Source organism: Vanacampus margaritifer, chromosome 16, assembly GCF_051991255.1.
Source record: "Vanacampus margaritifer isolate UIUO_Vmar chromosome 16, RoL_Vmar_1.0, whole genome shotgun sequence".
In the NCBI taxonomy this organism is placed as follows: Eukaryota; Metazoa; Chordata; class Actinopteri; order Syngnathiformes; family Syngnathidae; genus Vanacampus; species Vanacampus margaritifer.
Genome location: NC_135447.1, coordinates 15028569 through 15049269, shown reverse-complemented (window position 1 = coordinate 15049269; position 20701 = coordinate 15028569). Strand labels below are relative to the sequence as shown.

General features: G+C 37.3%; 1 protein-coding gene across 1 annotated transcript in view; it reads left to right on the top strand.

Moving 5' to 3' along the window:
- Positions 1–20701, top strand: part of cxadr (CXADR Ig-like cell adhesion molecule) — a 52812-nt gene that overhangs the window by 7918 nt on the left and 24193 nt on the right. The window contains exon 2 of the mRNA XM_077547090.1: positions 16588–16763. Coding sequence (XP_077403216.1) covers positions 16588–16763 — 176 coding nt within the window. The remainder of the gene's footprint in view (positions 1–16587; positions 16764–20701) is intronic.

The window sequence follows — 20701 nt, the reverse complement described above, 5'->3', positions numbered from 1 at the left end:
CGCTGTTGCCACCTGCTGGCCGTTTTTGTCATAACTACCATTGCTACAACCATTCTCTTCAGTTCAGAGGCTGCATCAAAGCCTTCTATATACATAAAAATCATATAAATATGTCTTTGGGACACGGGTAATATAATTAAAAATAGAACGTATTTATACGTTGTTGGGAGCAAATGAGTTAAATACATTGGCATAGCGCTGGTGTGTCCTGGATTTATCGTTTGGAATCTTCATTTTACAATCTCACGGGTTGTTGAGGTTCTCATTATAGGCTATAGCACACTCAGTTAATTGTGTTCAATGGAAAATATTTGTGATGTTGGGTTATATTGAGATTTTATGGCAATAATGAAGGTGTTTAACGCTTGTTAAACTGAATCTGAATACCTGTGAGGTTAGGTGTTGGCACAGCTGTTCACAATTTCAAATCTGTCAGTTTAGCTGTCATACCCTGTTTTCAAAAGTGGGCTTAGGCTTTGGAGAGAAAACCCCCATCATCATATGCTACAGACTTGACAATTTGTGACAGCCTATCTTTTGTTGCTAGTTCCAACTCTCATTGGACAAATTATTTTGCAGGCAAGCCTTGCGTACATATTGTGTTGTTTGTGTCACATTATCAGTTCATGTCCAGGCATTCCTTCTCAGAGCTGAGTTGTGGGAAGATAATTGCATTGTCTCCTCCAGCAATAAACCCTAGCTCTTCCTTCTAAGAACATTAGAGTTAATTGTTTGTCTAATCTTGAAAAATATTATGGCTCTGAAAGGGCGGCTATAAGAAGGTTCGAAAGGAGGAGGAGTGGGTGAGAGCAGCTGTTGATGGCGACGTTTTTAGCACACCTAGCTCATTAAAAAACATGACACATTGTCCACTATGAATGTCGAAAAAGGCAAATAGTGTCTCCCTTAATTTGTCTCGGTGGGATCTAAACAAAATAAGTGTTTTTTAAATACGAGGTCACATGATATGCACTGCAGACAGTGTTGGGACACAATAATGAACCATTAAGTACTTCATGTGTTAGCATTCATTTTGATTTGTTTTGCAATTACTGTAGTTGATTTGTTTGTGTTCATTTCTTATCATTAACATAATTTATCTAGGGGGTTTGCATTGACTTTTTTGCCTGCTATCTATCTAAAATCTCCTTTTTCCCAAAATGTGCTCCCTTTACAGGAAGCTTGTCTGACTTGTATGAATGCTGTCAGGCATCTCAAAGCGGAATCTCATGATTCAAAACAATGGCATTTTTATATTGCAGCGCTGGTGAAATCTTAATTATTTGAGTTTTTCGGAATCAATTTGCTCAGTGTGTGCATGCACACGTGTGGTGGTGGTCACATTGTTACCTTCTCAGCATTGGCTAGGTGTGCATGCCTGTGTATTGATTATTTGAAGCTGGTGACCCTATTGACCACATTAAATATGCCAATTTATATTTTAATCTTGTTTGGCAGCCAAGGGAGGAATCAATCACTATTAGCTGTTCCAAAGCAAAAAAGAAAGACTTAATAAGGCTGGACATTCCAGCCTTTTTACTTCCACATGCCTTTCAGTAATATTATGCAGTATAGGGCTTTGTAATTGGATGACTCAGCGGTCTTTTTGCCATCGTTAACCCAAGTATAATAAAGATCCTACACACCATTAAAACACCCAGGAGTCTATCCCTATTTTTTTTTTCAAATAAAAAAAATATATGTTTCCAACATTTCATAAGCAAATTACATTGTTTTTATTCAGTCAGTAAATACTGTACATAAAAAAAAAAAAAAAAGATAGACTGATAACATGCATCTACAGTATTTGCAACCTTACACCGTTTTTTTTGCACATTAGAAATTAAAATCAGCACCAGCTAAAATTGTTTGTCATTCATGAAAGAGTAGTACAAAGTTATGTAAATTTTTAAAACAGTGATCATGATCATAGAGAGGCTTAATTTTCCTAAATTCCATATAGGGTAGTTGTTAGGACTGAGTTAAAAAAAAAAATCTATATCGAATAAATTTTCCTTTTCAAGCCTGGTATCGTGTCATAAAACCATGAATCGATTCTTTTATTAATCAATTCAGAATATTTATAATTATTGAATTAGAATTCTAAACATATTTTCATCTCATCCTTGCTGATGCCAATGTTTGTGTACCACATAAGTAATTATAACACCAAATCATTCAACCAGTTACTTCCTCCGCAAAATTTAATTCGGAATTATATGTTTGTGGAGATTTTATCATGTCCTTGATGTTTAAGAAGACTTGATGTTCCATAATTAATATCAGATTGTGAATCGAATCGGGAAAAATCTAAATCGAGTCGAACTGAGCTCTTGTAAATCGAATCAAACAAAATAAATAAATAAAATCGAATCAAACTGAACTCTTGTGAATCGAATCGATTGAGGAAATTAGAATCGATACCCAGCCCTAGAAATTGTCCTGATCTAAATTTTCATCTGCAAAAAAATATATATACCTCACTTAGGTGAATGTTACAATCAGTGGTACTTTAACTTTAAATAAATAAATACATAAAAATTCTGCTGTACTTCTGCCCTAGTCCATTTTGTAGGTGAAAAAATATCGCAGGCACCATAATGTATGCATATACTTTTTTTTTTTGTCTGAATCACTTTAGTTTCTTCATCGTCTCTTTCACCGTCTGCAACTTCTTCTTCCCCCCTTTGTTTGTTGCCAACTCCAACTAAAAGAGACACAATAGTCACAATACTGGTAGGAGAAATGAATGAAATGTTTTTATGATTTATCACTAGACCATAAACTGGTTGTTCCCTAGATGGATTGAAAAATAGTGAAATAAGTATTCATTATTTACTTACACTTTTTCATACTTTAGAACTGTAACAAAAGATGCTTCAAGTTTGCTTCTTTGAGTTTTTGGCCATCTGGCCATTTAATGTTGAGAATTCTAAATTTTTACCAGAAAACATTTATTGTATGTGACATTGTTGTTTCTGATGATCACAATGTAATAGTGTTTCTGTTCTAGTAAGTGGGGACATGCAAAGTGTGAAAGTTTGCTTGACAGAGTAGTGAGTAAAACAGTGCTACTAAAACAATTAAATTTCTTATTTTTTTGCTCGATGCACACTTATTGAAATAACAAATTTGATATTTGCTATATGTTAGTAACATGTTGTTATTGATTATAAATGATCATGATAATGATTTGATTCTCAATAATCGACAACAGTGGCATTTTCCACCAGCGGAGGTAATCCCCATGAGTGTCTGCACCATCGTTGTAACTCCTGTGCTTTGCTGTGCAGTCACATGTTCAATTGTGTGCTTAGCTTTAGGTGTTTACTGTCCTGGAATTTAAAAGGTACAGCAGTGCTTGAAGAGTTTTGTCAATGTTTAGAATGCTATTATTATTCATGGAAATTTGCGATTTGGGGGTTGTTTTTTGTTTTGTTTTGTTTATTGAACATATACTGTAAACATAAAAAAGAAAAAACAAGAATAGGAAGAAAGAAAAGAGTTTGCATGTTCAAAAGGGAGTAGTAAAAAGTTAAAAACTTATCTAGTCCTACTCCTTATGTTTTGACTTATTTCAATAGATACAATAGTAGGTTCATACATTTCAATAAAAGAAAATGTATAAACCTGTTTGTGTATACGACTGTCTGCACTTTGACACATACGTACGTACATTTGCCAGTAGCACATGTACATGTAATTCATAGGCATACACTATAATAATTCATCCTCATATTCACATATACAATTTTCATTACACTCATACTGATACGTCGAAAGAAGGGACACAATTTGTGCTGTTTAAACCAGCAGAAGTCTGATTCGAATAATTTTCTTGAACATTGCTTTTGTGACTTGCATCTTTTCAGGTCAGTACCAAAATCATTCCACATATTAACACCTCTTACAGAAACACACCTTTGCTTAATATTTGTTTTGTTTTGATTTTTTTGTAGACACTTGTTCCCTTTATGTCATAAGGACTCTCTAATTTCAAATAGTTTCTGAGTACTGTGGCAGAGTAGATTGTTGTATGCTTTATACATTATTTGTGCTATTTTAAACTCAACTAAGTCATACATTTTCATTGTATTTAATTTAATAAATAGTGAATGTGTTGGTTCTGCATATTTTGATTGACTAATAATTCTTATGGCTGTTTTTTGCAGTTTGAAAACCGGGTCAGTATTTGTTTTATATGCGTTTCCTCAGATTTCCATACAATAAATCAGATAGATAGATAAAGATAAAGTTGGTCCCTATCTTTGTAATTCAGAATGCTGTGTTCAGCTGAAGCGGGTGAAAAGTAATGTTTTTTTTTACGGAAATGTGATGTTTTTAATACCATAACATAACTACATCGTGGCAGTTTTAATATTACAATTTCACTGTTATTGTTACAACCCTAATGCTTACCATAGACAGTACACATGCATGCTAAACTGAAGACCTGTTCTGTAATTGAAAGGCTAAATGGAAAACAATTCTGTGTCTTAGAGTAAAAACAAATGCATGCTAATGTAAGTCACTTACTGTCGACTTGATAATGTTTATAACTGCTGCATGCTTGCCAGTCTGACTCTGGCTACACCAATTCAATCTAGAATGTTTGTGCTGTTTTAAAAGCCATTATCAATGACTCTCTGTGCCCAAACTGTATATTTAAGTCCTAAATGTATATTTTGTTATAGTATCTTATTTGCTGCAGTTGCAGTGCTACAGTGAATTGTAATACCAGTGACAAATTCCTTGTGTGTTTCTTCACATATTTGGCCAGTAAAGATGATTCTACTTGTGTAGCAGGCAATAATGTTGACTTTATTGTTTAGCTTTTGTCGTTTGTCCTCTCGACATCGGAAATGAAGCATTGCCCTCCATGATCTCCAACTATTCATCCATTTTGTTGCTCTTATTTGGGGTCGGGTTACGGGGCAGCAGCCCAAGCAAGGAAACCCAGACTTCCCTTTCCCTAGCCTAGAGTTAAATTGAAGCTTGAATTGTATTAAATCTCTGATTTAATTGTTCAACACTGATAAGTTGGCCATTTTTATGATTTATTAGAAGAACTGTACATTAGTAATATGTTTATATTGATGTTGTATTCTTCATTTCTGTATTTCCCAAAGCCATTATTTATGAACAGACTGCTCTTCAAAATACTTTTTCAGATGTTTGGATTGGGTAGTCGGCTGCTAAAATGACCGACCTAGACGAAATGACAAGTGTTAAAATTCGTAAGGATCAGGACTGTGCATCTTAATGGGCTTAGTGCATTTATCTCAACTTTCCAGACTTCCCCAGATTCGTCCTCATCCTTATTTCTCTGAAACAAATCATCTCATGCATATCTGAGAAGCGTGTAGAATACATGTCTTCCGAATGTGCCATGGCTTACTGGATTGCCACTTTGTTTGGGATATATTCACTACTTCAGCAGGGTTATTTTTAACATTCCCAATTGCATCTTGTCACTTAACGTTGTATGTGGAGTACTCGTTTTATGTCTTCATCTTGTGTCTGTGCTGAGCTGGAGGCATGAATAAACCCGGGGGCCCCTGTTAAGCTGTAATAACAACTGACAGCCCTTGCCTGTGGCGTCTTGCAGAGTTCATCACCCAGGTGTGTTTACTACTTTGGCCTTCAAGAACCTCTGAGTGAAGAAGAGGCTCCAGCTTTGGAACATCTGGTCTGGCTGTCCATCTGTGCCAAGAAGACAAAAAAGGATTATCCATCTTATCTGTTAACAGCATTCTTATCTTGATGTCCTGCTGGAGTGTCTCCCTCTTCACACAGAGGACAGGAATCAGGCTGTCTGTTGAAACATTCTCAGCAAGTCCTCGTTCTGGCTAGTGGGAATGCTTTTGGCAGAATTAGAGCATTTGGAAAGAAGGGATGCCATGAATGCTTTTGAAAAGGAAGGGATGTTTTAGCAGATATTACAAAGTACTCACCATCTCTGCCCATATTCTCAGGGGCTTTCAGCAGTAAACAGATCTTTTCATTGAAATAATGTGAATGTGTTACTGCCTTTGACAGAATGATTTGGGCGTCAAATGTGCACAGTATAACAAAACAATGAAACTAGCACTTTTTAGAGGTGTGAGAAGCAAATTCTTTGGTGCATCATCATGCTGGTGTGAAACTAAACATTTGCTGCATAACATACAAGGGCAGTCAATAGTCAGCTTTCCATCCAATTGTTCAGATTTTTTAAAGCAAATTTACTGAAAATGCGCAAAATGGACATGCCCTTTTCCATTTGTTCTTCTTTTGCGAATATTGAAAGGGGCGGAACGGTGGCGGTATACACCATAGAGATGTGATCACTCGTAATTTAAAAGAAGAAGAAGAAGACCAGGAAGCGACTATACCGTGCGATGACGTCGTATGAGGCTTTTTTGTAATTCTTCATCAATCGTAGTGTTTCTTTGCGGTTTTCCATCAAAATATAGCATTAATATTCGCTTCTTTAATTAATTCCCAAAAGATTTCTGTTTTTGTTGTCCCCCCAAACATACCTTACTTTATCGTCCACCATTGCTTTGTTACTACAAACATACGTGTGACGTAATATCCGGTCAAAACGTGTGACGTGTATCCGGTCTTGCCAGCGGTTATTACATGACCTTTTTTTCGATACGCTTCAAAATCCACCCCCTGTATGCATAATTTTTTGTGTGTGCAAATTTTGGACCCTTTTTTGAATTTCTAGCGTTTTCATTGTTTTATGTTTGCATTTCTTGAAGATTTTAATAAAAATAAGTGGATGGAAACCCTAGTCAATTTCTCCAAAAGTAACTTGCCCAACTCAGACTTGAAACTTGTCTTCATTTGGACAGCAAATGTGCAGCTTATGGCTGTTTTTGTACCATCTACAAGAGTAACGTCATGCAGTTACCCACAGGCAAAGACCCTAATTTTAGACTACAACCTGTAGGTCACAGCATGAGCAAGAGAGAGTCATCGAATGCCTCTTATAATTCCAGGTGTGCATGCTTTGACTTATGAGGTTATTTTGTCCGATGACCAAGCATGTAACTCAATTTACTCATATACCAAATTATTTTACCCATTGAATAGTAAAAGGATGCAAAGAAATAACTGAGTTTCTAAAGTGTCATCAGTCACAACAACAACCTTAGTGTTGTTGGTATGCCTTTAACCATCACGCTTTTACCTTCAACAGTCTGCTGTCTGGCATTTTACTTGGTCTACTTCTTCCTTACAGTGGCTTTACATTGTAGTGTGATTATATATACGTTCTCAGCACTCTTTTTGAAAGTTTAATGAGAGAGTTTATTGGTTCTCATAACATGCCACTGCTGTAAGACGTTTGCAATTCATTTCAAATTGTATGAGGATGTCTTTTAAGTTCACTGGCGGGAGTTCACTGAGTCATATGTGAACAAAGCTCCGTGCATTCCCACAGTTATTTATTGACCGATCAGTTGTGTGAACTTGGTACATCAAGAATGCTTGGCTCTGGAATTTTCAATCTAAGTCTTTATTTTAAACATTTAATAGAATTCCAATTCATGCAATTCTCATTAACCAATAATGTTTTAATATCCCTTCTATGCTTTTTTCCCCCTCTTTTTGCTGACTCTTAGTTCCGATTTAAATGAAGACCTGACAATGTTTAACTGCATTAATACAAAAGGGCTTCAATAAATCTTGCATCTCATTATCAACTTTCTGGCATGCCAAAGCAACTTCGCTTGAGTTCATCACAAGTTTGGATGAAGTAGATTTGCTGTGCTGGGTTTAAGTCTGAGTGTTTGATCAGTGTTGCTGCCTCCTGATCACAGTTGGCAGTGTGCCCTGGGGCACTGACAAAAGATAGGGTTGGGGCGCCAGCAGGGGCCAGTCTGTATCAGGCCCACTGTATTTGTTTTGGGGGTTGGGGGTATTTAGAGGCCCCCGCTTTATGTAGAGAAACCCCTGTGTCAGGAGAGACGAAGAGACGCCCCAATGACTGCACCCCATTGAGCTTTGTGGCTTTCATGTTTTCTCTTTTCACATCTTTTCATGTCATTTTGTAACTTGTTGGGTTCTAGGCTGGATTTTCACTGCAGGTCTGGCTGTCTGGCGTATGGCTCCATTGTTTGGGCCACAGATAGGCGTATTTCAAGGTCTGGCTCAGACTCACCAGCTTGATCTGATCTCTCTATCTACACTGTAGTAGCATTAAATGATATCCTATTCATATTGGATTGTTATCTTCAGAAAGTTCACGTGAAAGAGGATATCCGATTTTGTGCATTTTTTATTCCCTCCCTCAAACCAACACTTTATTCATACACTGCAATATTGTGTGGGCATCTTATATTGAAATAATCATATTTTGTAAGCCTCATCTCATCCATGAGATATGAGGTCTGCGTATTTATTTGTGATGTACAAATCTAGTTCGCACCACTCCTCAAGTCATGCAGACTACTTTCACATGCTCTCCATTTGCTCCCTGGGAATTGTGTTCTCCCCTGCAAAATGTGGTGGACATGATTTTGTACTTCTCCAGCATCTCTGACTGAAGCGTGGAGATTCCCTGTAATATTCTCAACCCTCTTTTAGGCCATCTACAGTGTCTTGGTAAATTTTGTAAAGCTGTTTACATTTAACATGGTTATGTTCCATTTGCGTCTGTTCCTGTTTAATTTCCTCCATGACTACAGTATATTGGCACTGTTGCTGTTTTTTTTTCCACCATAAGGATGTTATCTGTGTTGTTCTATGGCTTGGCGCCGTGCCTATCAGTTTTACAGCACACATCATATTGTCACTAGCCTGTGTGGGTGCGTGTGCGTGTGTCAGAAACAAAGCCCTATTTTTATGGATGTGTCAGGTGTTCCTATGAGTCTCCTGCTGCATTGTGGTCACAGTTCTTCATTTCTGGAACACAAACAAACTAACATTTATTTACATGTTATAGAAAACGGCATTTTGAATTGCTTGTGGCGAGGAATGTAAAAATGAGATGTTGCTTTCGTGTGCAACCCCCTGATGGCAGAGAGCTTAAGAAACTTGCATGTGTGAAAAGGCAATACTTGAAATTACAATTAAAGTACACTTCCCCCGATTGAGGTAGCAAGTGCAATTAAGACTTGCTGAGTTTGTCATTAATTAACCATTAAATAACAAACACCGATGGGAATTGCAATCCCTCCTCCCTTGAGGGTGCCTCCCTCTTGTCAGTAGCTCTTTTGTTACCTCTATTGTTCAGCACCACCAGTTATTTCTAACTAGATGGTAGGATTCAAACTCATTTAAATTCATGAATCATAATGAAGTCACCACCTGTAATGGTAGTTTTTCATAGCAGCAGTTGCAGGGAAGTCATGAATTGATGTGTGTATGCAGTCAACAATGTCTTCTGTGGATGTCCATTGCAATGACATCACAACATTGCCCACAGGCCCCCTTTAAAAGCTGTCAAATGCCCATGCAGCAAAGTGAAGTGCGTGCCATTTGTCACCCCTTCATCATTTAATGTCCAATTATCTCAAAACAGCCTTGAGGTCATACTCACTGGGAATTGATGGCCGCACTGTGGGCTAAGTGGAGCTTTCAGGCTGCATTACAGCACAATCGGAATGGTTCAACATTCCCAGCCGTGTGCAACACTAAATAAACGTCACCACCAAAGCACACAGGGCACACACATCGCTTTAAATTCCTCTGGGTACACTTGGGCGAGTATTCAGAGGCTTCCTTCTGAGCGGCAACCAAGTTAAGAAGTTATCTTGTGCTGTGAGCAAGATAATTGATGTTCTCTCCGGCATAGTCACAGAGGACCGGCTTAACTGTTTGTGATGGGAAGAGTGTCTACGCTATTTAATTTTCTCGTTCCACTGCCCCTAGACTGCCATTTTACAATAATGAATCTCTAATGTAGTGTTTATTCTTTCATCATTTCCTATTCAGGAAAATGTTTATTCTTTTTGAAAGGCTGTTGGGTTTGGATTGTTTACCTTCTCATAAGTGAAATATATATATATATATATATATATATATATATATATATATATATATATATATATATATTAGGGGTGTGAATTGCCTAGTCCCTGGCAATTCGATTCGTATCACGATTCATAGGTCACGATTTGATTCGATACCCATTAACCCCGATACGAATCTACAAATTGATTATTGCGTTTTTTTTTTTCTTAACTCATTGTACAAGATTTGTATGAAAATGTATTTATTTATCTGAAAATTCAGGTTGCAGTCTGTTCCATGTTTGAACAGCTCTGAAATAAAATATAATGGCTTAATGTAATGTGTGTGTGTGTATATATATATATGTGTATATATATATATATATATATATATATATATATATATATATATATATATATATATATATATATATACTCGCCAATGGAATGGAGCATAACATCATACATTCAAAAAAGCTTGGGCAACTAAATCACATTACATCGTCAGTCACGTTTTGCACTTTTCTTGAGCTTTTTCCCATTGTTGCTTACTTGCACCCCCACCCCTGTGAGCCTAAAATATGTACCCCCTCCCAATGCGCAGACCCTAAGTTTCAGACTCATGCACTTTCATGTCAAGGAGTAGAGAATGGAGCTTCTGATTGTCGGTGGCCTCTGCCAGAACATTTTGGTTAGGCCAGGACAAAGGCCATGAAAGGTTAGCTTGTTAGAGCTTGCCTTGCTTTGCCTTTCCTAGACTGTTCTGGTTTCAGGGTTAACTGGTGTTGCTGAAACTACGCTATGTTAACATGCAGCATAAAACATATATATTTTTTATTTTTGTCATTCATTTTGTGTGGATTTTTTTCTTTTTTGGTGTTGATCAGCAGCAGATATAACAAGTTTTTACTTCTTTCTGTCCCCTTTTATTTCTTTTATTTTAAAGAGTAAAATAAATTTGAATTGAATTAAATTTTCTTGATAGTTGATGGAAATGTGACCAAATGGCCATTCCTAGTCCCCCATCCAGTGTTTATATTAATCCAGTTAGTATATTTTTGGAAGCGGACCACGTAAACAGTAACAAGCTTCCATTCAACTTACGACATTTTCACTTACTAAACCTGTCTTTTTGGGCTGTCCATTGTCACTCAACCTCCCTCTTTCTCCGTCCTTCCCTTAATGCCGTCTCTCAATCGCCACAGCAACCCACCCTTCTCCGGGGGTTTGGTTGCCAGGAGACAGGATTCACTCCCCATTGTATGCCGACAAAGGTGGAGAGGGTGAACGGAGTTGCCATCAGTAAAACCAGAGAGAATTGGAGGTCTGGGGAGGTTGCCTCTCCACAGTCACTCCACAAGTAGGAGGGCAGTAAGGGAGAACGACATAATGTTGGCACAATTGGTGAATGAAATGAGGTGAGTGGAATTGGGAGTATTGAATGAGGCGTGCTGACACCCTGAATTCCTTGTGCTCATTTCCGGGCTCTCAGTAACCATGCCGGGAATTACAGTGATAGAGTCAGGAGTGAGTTTGACACTTAAAAAGACGCATGGTTGGTTCCATACATGGTTATCATGAATGACTTTTTAATTAGCCGCCATTTACTCCTCTAAATCATATGAAGCCTCCTTACTATGGTGAGACGTAAGCATTCAAGCAAGTACTGTATAAGACCTTGGGTTGTAAATTAGCTACTGCGTATGTTTGGTTTACAGCTGTATTTACTAGTGACGTAAGGGCATCTCACTTGTTATCTTACTTTGCAAAGCAAAGATCAATTTACTTTGGCTTTGATAGTGTCATACAAAATAAAAACTGAGTTCAGATATATTCTGTCACAGACTTTTCGTACAATACTTTACTCAGAGCATGTACAATACGTGTTTAGCGTATTTCATACATTTCAATGATGGCACTTTGATGTATTTGAAGGAAAATAAATTATGTCATGCAGTAACAAATCCAGTATCTGTGATTTTGCAAATATTACCAAAACTTTGAATACTGGATGCAAATGATCAATTGCAAGTGTGCAAGTACTTGAGGCATCAGGGTTCACCATTAAATTTGCATGTATTTTGTCTATAATTAATGTAATAACTACATTATTTATCATGTACAAATAATACCTTTTAAAAACTATTTTTTCCCCACTTGCTGTCGAATGAAGATAACATCACCTGTGCTGAGGAAGTAGGTGGCGACCAATCATGGCTCAGTTTGCTAACCAAACCCAGAAAACGGGTGACCCGAGATTGGTTGTTATCTATTTCCTCACCACAGGTGATGTCATCTTCAGTTGACAGCAAGTGGAAAAATGTGTTTTTAAAGGTATTAATTGTACATGAAAAATAATGTAGTTATCAAGTTAATCCAGGACAAAATATTAACTTTTTACTTCTGAAAATGGCTCAATGGGTCAAGTATCCCTTTAACTAATTCCAATCACCCCTTTTCATGATTCTCATATTCAAGAAGTCCATCACGTATGGGAAAAGGCACAATATTGTGTTTTTGCACATTATCGCATCAGTAACAAAAAAATAGGCTTGGCCATGTCATTTTCATGTGCTCCTATTGGCCCAGTGGCGCAACGTGTCATTCATGGTCTTACTAGTTTTAGGCTATTGACCATTTGCACCGACGTCACGTGAGCAAGTGACTGCCCTATGACGGACGGCGGAAGGAAATGATTGTTGAATGGAAGTGGACGTGACCCGGAGCGACTTTGTGACTTAGCGACTTATATTTTACAAATTAAAAGTTATTATTGCCCATCGAGCCATGGAATCTATTACTTCAACCAAAGTTCGCCTGTCAGTCGAAGTTGCACATTTAGTCGGGACTCATAAAAAGCGATATTTACTTTAGTTGGAGATCTAAGCTCTGGGACAAGATGCTCCGCTCACACTAGGGGACAATATACCTCGTAATGCAAAGGTAAAACTTGTTTATCATGCTAACTGACTTATTTTTACACAGTCTGTTCTATATTGAAACGCTGTGATGATGTTATGGTACTATGTTTACTAGCATGGAACAAATGACTATCGTAGTGGCAAGCTATGCAGTAATTTCATCAATATGACTCCGGCTCCAGAGTGGAAAAACTCCAAGCACAAAGACGAAATCCCCCATTATTAAACAGTCAAATGCACTTAATAGTTTTGAAGAAGGTGCATTTTAAAACTAAGCTGTGTGTTCGTGCAGTTGGAGTGAACGCTAACTATCTGGCTCGTTAATGTGATTTGACACCTGTTACAATCTTTGTTAGAGTGTACGTTTACTAGTAAAATGTACGAACATTTATCTACTAATTACAGCATTTATCTACTAAGCTCTCAAAAAATTAACGCTGCAAATCCGTGAATACTTTGTGGGCTGCCAGTCCATTCTGTTGATTGCTGCTATCAATCGACGTCTTTTGTCTTCATTAGTAGGTATGCGATAAAAAGCAACATTTGGTTTACTCCTTTGTCTGTACAGCCGACCGCACAGCAAGATATGACCATTTTATAAGATAATCGATTAGATAAAGGACTTTACGCTGTACGAGATTTAATGGTTACAATTAGGGTTCTGAATTGCCTAGTACCTGGCGATTCAATTTGTATCACAATTCATAGGTCAGAATAAATCCCAATACGAATCTATAAATTGATTATTGCGATTTTTTTAAATAATTTTTTTGACAAAAATTTTGAAAATACTAATCAGTAAACTTGTTCATGTACACTGTAAGATTTGTATGAACATGTATTTATTTATCTGAAAATTCAGGCTTATAACTGAGCCACTGCATTTAACAAACATATTTGAACAGCACTGAAATAAAAATATTAAGGCTTAATGTTCCATTAATATAACATTCTACCATGCTTAATGTGTGAATCCTAACCCTAAGTAAGACGTTTTGTTGAATATTCCCAACAAAATTAATGTTTAAAAATCAATTTGGCCGCATTTCAAATCGATCCGAGATTTGCGCGCTGTAATATCGCGATATATTGTCGAATCGATTTTTTTCTTTTCAATTTTTTTCTTCCTTTTGCCGTCCAGTGTCCCCGAGGGGGCGTTCCCATGAGGGCTGTGACGTCACGTGCAAAAGGTCAATATTTGGCCGAAGTGGGCGAAAGTAATGTTTTTTGACGGAGTTGTTGAAAAGTATTTGCTTGTATGTCTGATTTATGGGAGTGAAAACCGTCGTTCCAACATTCCTAATTAATGTGAAACTGCACTTATTATTTAACCACCAGAGGGGGTGAGATCTGCACGAATGGAATACAACCTCACCGTTAGTTTTTTACACATGTGGTGTTTTAATGTCGTGACATGACGATGACATTGTGGCAATTTGAATGTTGCGATATTGCCGTTATTGTTACATCACTAGTCAGAATTGATGTTGCACATTAATTCATTTGTCTCTGAAAGCTGCTCTTTGCTGTGCAGTGCACACATCTCCCGACCGGGCATAGTGCTGGCAGTAAACTGGAAGCGCTGTTATCATTAGTAGAAGAAAACATCATTTGACGATACATGTACAAGTTCATGTAACTGTTTTCATAATAATGTGATTGTGTGATTGAAGGCCATGTATCAGGATGTCACGATACGTATCGTGATACGCATTGCATCTTGAGGTGGTTGGCAATACCCAGCCCTAATTTTTCGCTATAAAATGTTCTTTTCTCACCTTCATTCTCTTCCATGCTGTAGTTGCAAATAGTAGTTGTGATTACTCAAAATAAGAAATTTTCATTGAGCACAATTTCTCGAGTACAGGCTGTTCTTGCACGAGCTGGATTTGACAGGTTTATACTCGACTGAATTTGAAATCAAGCGTTACACTCGGTCTGTGTTCCTCTGCCCTGGCCCTGCTGTCACCTGAGAGCCACCAGCCAAGCAGCCTTTGCGCGTACACAAAGCTGACATGATATATCATGTGTTGACACGCTTTCACATTTGTGTGGACTAAAATAAACAAATTCTACATGGTCGGTGATTGATTTATAGTAATATTAGAGAATTTTTTTTTAGTTTTGCAATTTTCTCCCCTTACAAGTACTTTTGAAAAAGCCCAAGCTTCCATGTCACCGTGTTTTAAAGCTCTCTATCCACTCCGAGAGTGACAGTTTTTTCTATACTGCTTTCCTTGTCTTTGGCCAAAGGCAATGGCTCGCGCCCATGAAAGCTGTCTGTCAAAAATGCTCAAACGACCAGCTGGAGCACCGACGGCTACGGTGTAAAAGTATGTTTGTGCAAATGCTCAACGGGATTAAGCCTCAACAACCGTGTTTGTGACTGTACACTTGTGTGGCGTATTTTAATTCAGTTGTGCAAACATGGCCCTGTTCCAGCAAGAAATTGAGCTGATGGTTGTGAAATGAAGCAGAGCGCTCAACCTGTAGCTGCTGCTGTTCAAACCCACAGGGCAAGGATCTTGGACCTTATATTATGCAATAGTCTGGAGTATTAAAATAAGTGGGGAAAAAATAATTCCAATCATAATTACATTTGCATTTTTGATATGCTGACAGTCACCTTGACCTTGCACATTTTGTGCAATGTAAATGGGATTAAACAACCAACAGTGCTTCTTAGAGTTTATGAGACACCCACACCCCTCTTCCCTTATGTCTGTTACATTAATAAAACAGGCGTAGTGGTTCAATGGCTTGGGAAAAGGTAACGAGTTGATTGCTACAGTGCAAAACAGATCTGCATGTGTTTGTGAAAACCTTTGTTGTATGGAAATCATTTTCTAATTATTGAAAATCTACCAACAAGAATATGCAAATGTTGCTGTTGATGAAGTGCTCACAGTTGCATGGTTTGGCTCCTGTTGCAATTTAATTAGTTTTGCAAGTTAGTCATCTCGAGGAGGAGCTCTAAGATGGAAATGTGACTTGAAATGATACTTTTTTTCTTCAGCAAGGATAAAGAAGACATTTATTTATCTGCAGGAAATTGAATTGACATCTGTCAGTTTTCGCTTTGACTTTGTTTATTACACCTTGACAGCACATATCGACAGTGACATAGTGGTGGTTTGATATATATATATATATTTTTTTTTAAGCAACCCCCTCCGCCGTTGACTCAAAGGTGGATGGCTGTCAGATGGATTTTAATGTGTTGAGACAGCATGTGACAACTTGATTCTCTATGCACCCTTCCTTACTGGGGTTTTAAATCTCTTATTGAATGGAGAATATTAGCCTAGTTGATGTCCCCAGGAAATGATGCCTATTCGTTCTAAGAATAAATGCTCAAGAGTCGGCTGAGTTTGAGAAGGGCCACCACATGCATTGGTTATCACACTTGCCTCAAATAGGCTGTGCTCTATTACTGTGTCTTTCACTGTGTGTTTTACATTATGCATATTTTAAGAGGTACTTCGCTGCTACAACGAGATGTAGCCATAGTTATTTTATGAATGTAACATTCTTAGAACCAAAACATTTGACAGCTTACGAGTTTCCTTTTTTTGTCTGCTCTGCAAGTCACTGCAGATGTCATCAGTGACAAAAAGTAATTATTGCAAACTAATTTTGCTCCAGTTAAAACGGTTTCAAACCATGTGCTGGTGTTGCACTGTATGCAGTTGTTGACACTCATTCTCTGTGTTTCCGTACAGGTTCAACCATTGGACTGGAGATAATATCCTCAGGGCAGACATCTACATCCATTGAGAAAGCCAGCGGTGAAAGCGTAAAACTGGATTGTATGTTCAGGTTAAGCCCTGAGGATTCTGGACCGTTGGATATTGAATGGAGCCTTCTGTCCTCGGACAACCAGAAGGAAGACAAAGTGGTATGTGTAAACTTTTTTTTTTTTAATGTTATTGTCAAGGCAGGTTTCATGATTATTATGTTTTTAAAATAATTTTGTCAAACTTCCCAAATGGGTTCTTATCAGGAGTGTCGGGCGATTAAATTTTTTAATCGTAATTAATCGCATGACTTTAATAGTTAATTGGCAAATTTTACATCTGTTCTAAATGTGCAATAAAATGTACTTTTTTTCACCTAAGTTTTCATACTCTTAACATAAAAGTGGGGGGGGAAATGTTAAACTAATAGAAATATGGCTGCATCTTTTAGTCATTGATACAGTAATTTTATAGCAATTCATAAAATTGAGTTACAATTAAAAAGATGTGCTGTAAAAAACGAGTGTGCTATTGATTTGTGTTGAAGTCATTTTTCTGCCACTAGATGGCATAATTGCATTTGTAAGACGTTGGTGATGGCTCAGTGCATTTTTTTTTAATATTAAGAGCTGTCTAATCTTTAACATGAAGTAATGCGAGAAATTCTGCACATTTAAAAAAAATTGTAAAATAAAACTTTTGTTGCTTATATATGCATTATTATTAAATGTATTACTGCTAAATTTTGACGTGGACATGTCTGTTGCGTTTCAACTGGAATTCCCCCAATACAGGATTTCCATGTAAGGGGCCATTAATCGTGCGTTAAAATAATTAATGGTGTTAAAGGAACTTTAAATTAACAAAAAATTAACACACTCATTTTTACACCCCTAGTTCTTATGAATTTTCAATACAATCTCATTACTTATTATGTCAATTTCAAGTTGTTTCAGTGAGCATTTTAGGTTTTTCTTTGTTTAACCGAAGGGGGCCAACCATTCTGTCAAAGTGTGTCCAACCCCATAAAGTGAAACAAGTCCTGTAGGTGTGATTGTTTGGCCAGTGTGTGGGGTCTGGCATCAATGTTACTGTGCCTATATGGTTTATTAAACAAGAGGTGAAATGGAATACAAGGCCTAACATGAGTTGTGTATTTTTATCAGGGCTTTCAATATATGCAGTATGTATGAGCGCATGTAATTTGAGCCACATTCATTTCCAGTGAGTTTGTTCTTTCGCCTTTTACTTTGTCTCACACACACAGTAGGATTGATGGAGGGTCTTTTTATTCCAGCCAGTGTCTTCCCTTTCCAGCATGGCACTCCGCCATGTAAAGGGAAAACTACACAACTCCAGGCCTCCAATGGATCCCCACATGGCCTCAAGGCTGTTGTAACCATGGAAACAGTTTTGTTACTGTTCTTCATATTGATGTGGTCCTCTATTGTTTCTTTACTGCAATAGCTCACAGCGGTCACAACGCTTTCTCATTATTTTCTCTATATTTTGTCTTGGGGTTGGGGCCGATAGCTTGTTTGTGCAGAAAATAATTTCCCTTGCCAATTTTTGGCAGTATTACACAAACATTTTGCAACCAATCTCTCTTTGAAACTTTAAGGTTTATATTTTTTAAATTCCAGCTTACAATATTTGAGTTAATCACCCGCGAGGGAGTATCAAGGCTTATGATTGAAGTGTTTAGTCTCAGAATTTGGGGGAAATTAGTTGTAACGCAGCTCAAACTGTGGAACGTCACTGTTTCTGACAAGCTGGACATTCAATTTATAAATAGATATTTTTAACTGGATAGAAACATATTTGTTCTCCTTGACCTATCAAATTTTGCTTATTACCAATGCTCCTTCTGGTGAAGCCTTTAACCAATATGAGTCCATTCATATTGTAAGCTCTATCATTAGCAAAGGCCTGTTAAATATGTGCCTAAATGATTTGGATGATTTGACCAAACTGCTTGTACAAAGACTACCAGGTCCGTTCAGGAAATAAGAAAGTTTACATTGTAAATCATGGGCAGAAGCCTATTGCACACTAGGCTTTTATAGTCCACGTAAGTTAATTGGTGGCATCACTGATATTTATTCAGCACAGTACATCTGCCCCCAAACCTTGTGCTATGAACTAGTTTCATGTAAAGACATATTTTGAAAGACTGGCACAGCGAAAAAAGTAAGTCATTAGTTCAGTTGAATCAAACAGTTGGGTAGGTGTCAAAATAGCAAACAAAGCTACTTATCCAAGATCCTTTCCAAACACACCATTGTGCGGTTTGCATGTGATGTGAAAACTTTTTGACATTAGCCCAATACAATATGCATATGAGTTAACAAATTTTTTCCCCAAGTGGCTCTGTCGCTGTCTTCTCTAGGCTTTTGTTAATTACGGTTCATTAGCACAACATTGGCATCAGTAGCTAACAGGTTATACTGGTATATGCTCCCAACATGCTAATTTATTTATTTATTTTTTTTATTTTGATGACATGACTAAAGATGGCATTGCATTTTATCTAGACCATTAATTTATTTGATGTGTGATAGTAGCATGACTTCTTTTTCTTGCATGAGTGAGAATAGTTTCAGCTGGGACTTAAAGTGGCCTCTGTTATTTGGTGGTGCAGTTTAGTCTGCTTTAGTACATTTAGCAGCAAATGCCAGTTTTGTTCCATTTGGTAGCTAGTGCTACTTTATTCGCCTTTGACTTGCTAATCAGTTCAGCAAATCGTCTTTTTGTTTATACTCGTAATTTTCACTGTGATCATCGACATTGTTTACAAACCTATCAATTAATTCAGACCAGCACTTTGAGTTGCATATGTATTAAAAGCTTGTTTATAATGTTTGATTTGACTTGATCAAAGAAGTTGAATTATATGAGTGAAAGTATCCTAATGTGCATAGAGCACTATGTCGAGCCAAGAAGGTACTGTATTGCAGAGGAGTCATATTGTTAGCTGATAGAATAGCTACCTAAGACACTCTTATTTACGACGGCGTATTATGGCCACGTATAAATATAGTTTTTTAGAGGGTGGAGGCAATATTCTAAGAGGAAAAACTTGCAAATTTGCGACTTTATAAAGTGACAGATTTGTGAGAAAATTACTCAGAAATTTCGAGAAATACACGTAGCGTAGCTATAGTCTAATGTGAGGATTCGTTGGTGGTTAATGGGACACTGTTTTTAAAATTAAAAGGCAGGATGAAGATGGATTTATGCTTAATTTAAACTTTACTCGTCATACACGGCAGCTAGAGCGACAACACTTCCTGATCCCCTATCAGCTGATTAACACTAACCAATCAGAAGCTAGCATACTTTAGGTAAATGCAAGTGAATGACGGAGAGCAGCAGATTCGACACATCAACTTAACTACTTGTACGAAAAAATACCAAACTGTATGTACGTGTAAATAATAATTCTGTAAGTAAATATTACAAATTAATGCTTGATCTTCAGGGTATGGACCTTTGTCTTTGTCGCTGGCAGTACCCAACGCTTCAAAGTGCGAATGCTTAACCTGATATGGTTAAAGCCATTACTATCTCCTTATTTGAAAACCGACCAAAAAGTATTGGCATAAGCATCCAGTAGTACGCTACGTGTATTTCCCGTAAATTTCTGCGGGGTTTTCTCGCAAAATTGGCCACTTAATAAAGTCACAAATTTGTTCTCAGTGAACAAGAAAAAACACATTTTTAGTAAGCACATTTTGAATTTCTGCGGGAGGCTCAGATCAAATAAACCCTGTTATGACTTGGGTCTCTGAATTCAATCAATCAATTGCGTGGCATTGTTACGTACCAGACAGTGTCGACTTTAAAAAAAATAAAATAAAATAAAAAATAAAAGACTGACAAGAAAATAAACTTGACAAAAAGTTTAAATTTGAAACGGTTGGAAACTTTTGACATTTGACAAGGGACAGCGTTATTTTTACTGGAATAGATCAATTTTGCTGTGGACAGGATTTAACAATGTAGACACAGAAGCCTCTCAGCTGTAAAAAATTTGATTTGTGCACGTATTCAAGCATTGTGGTCCTTCCGATTTGCCTCACAAATGATTTGCACCTCT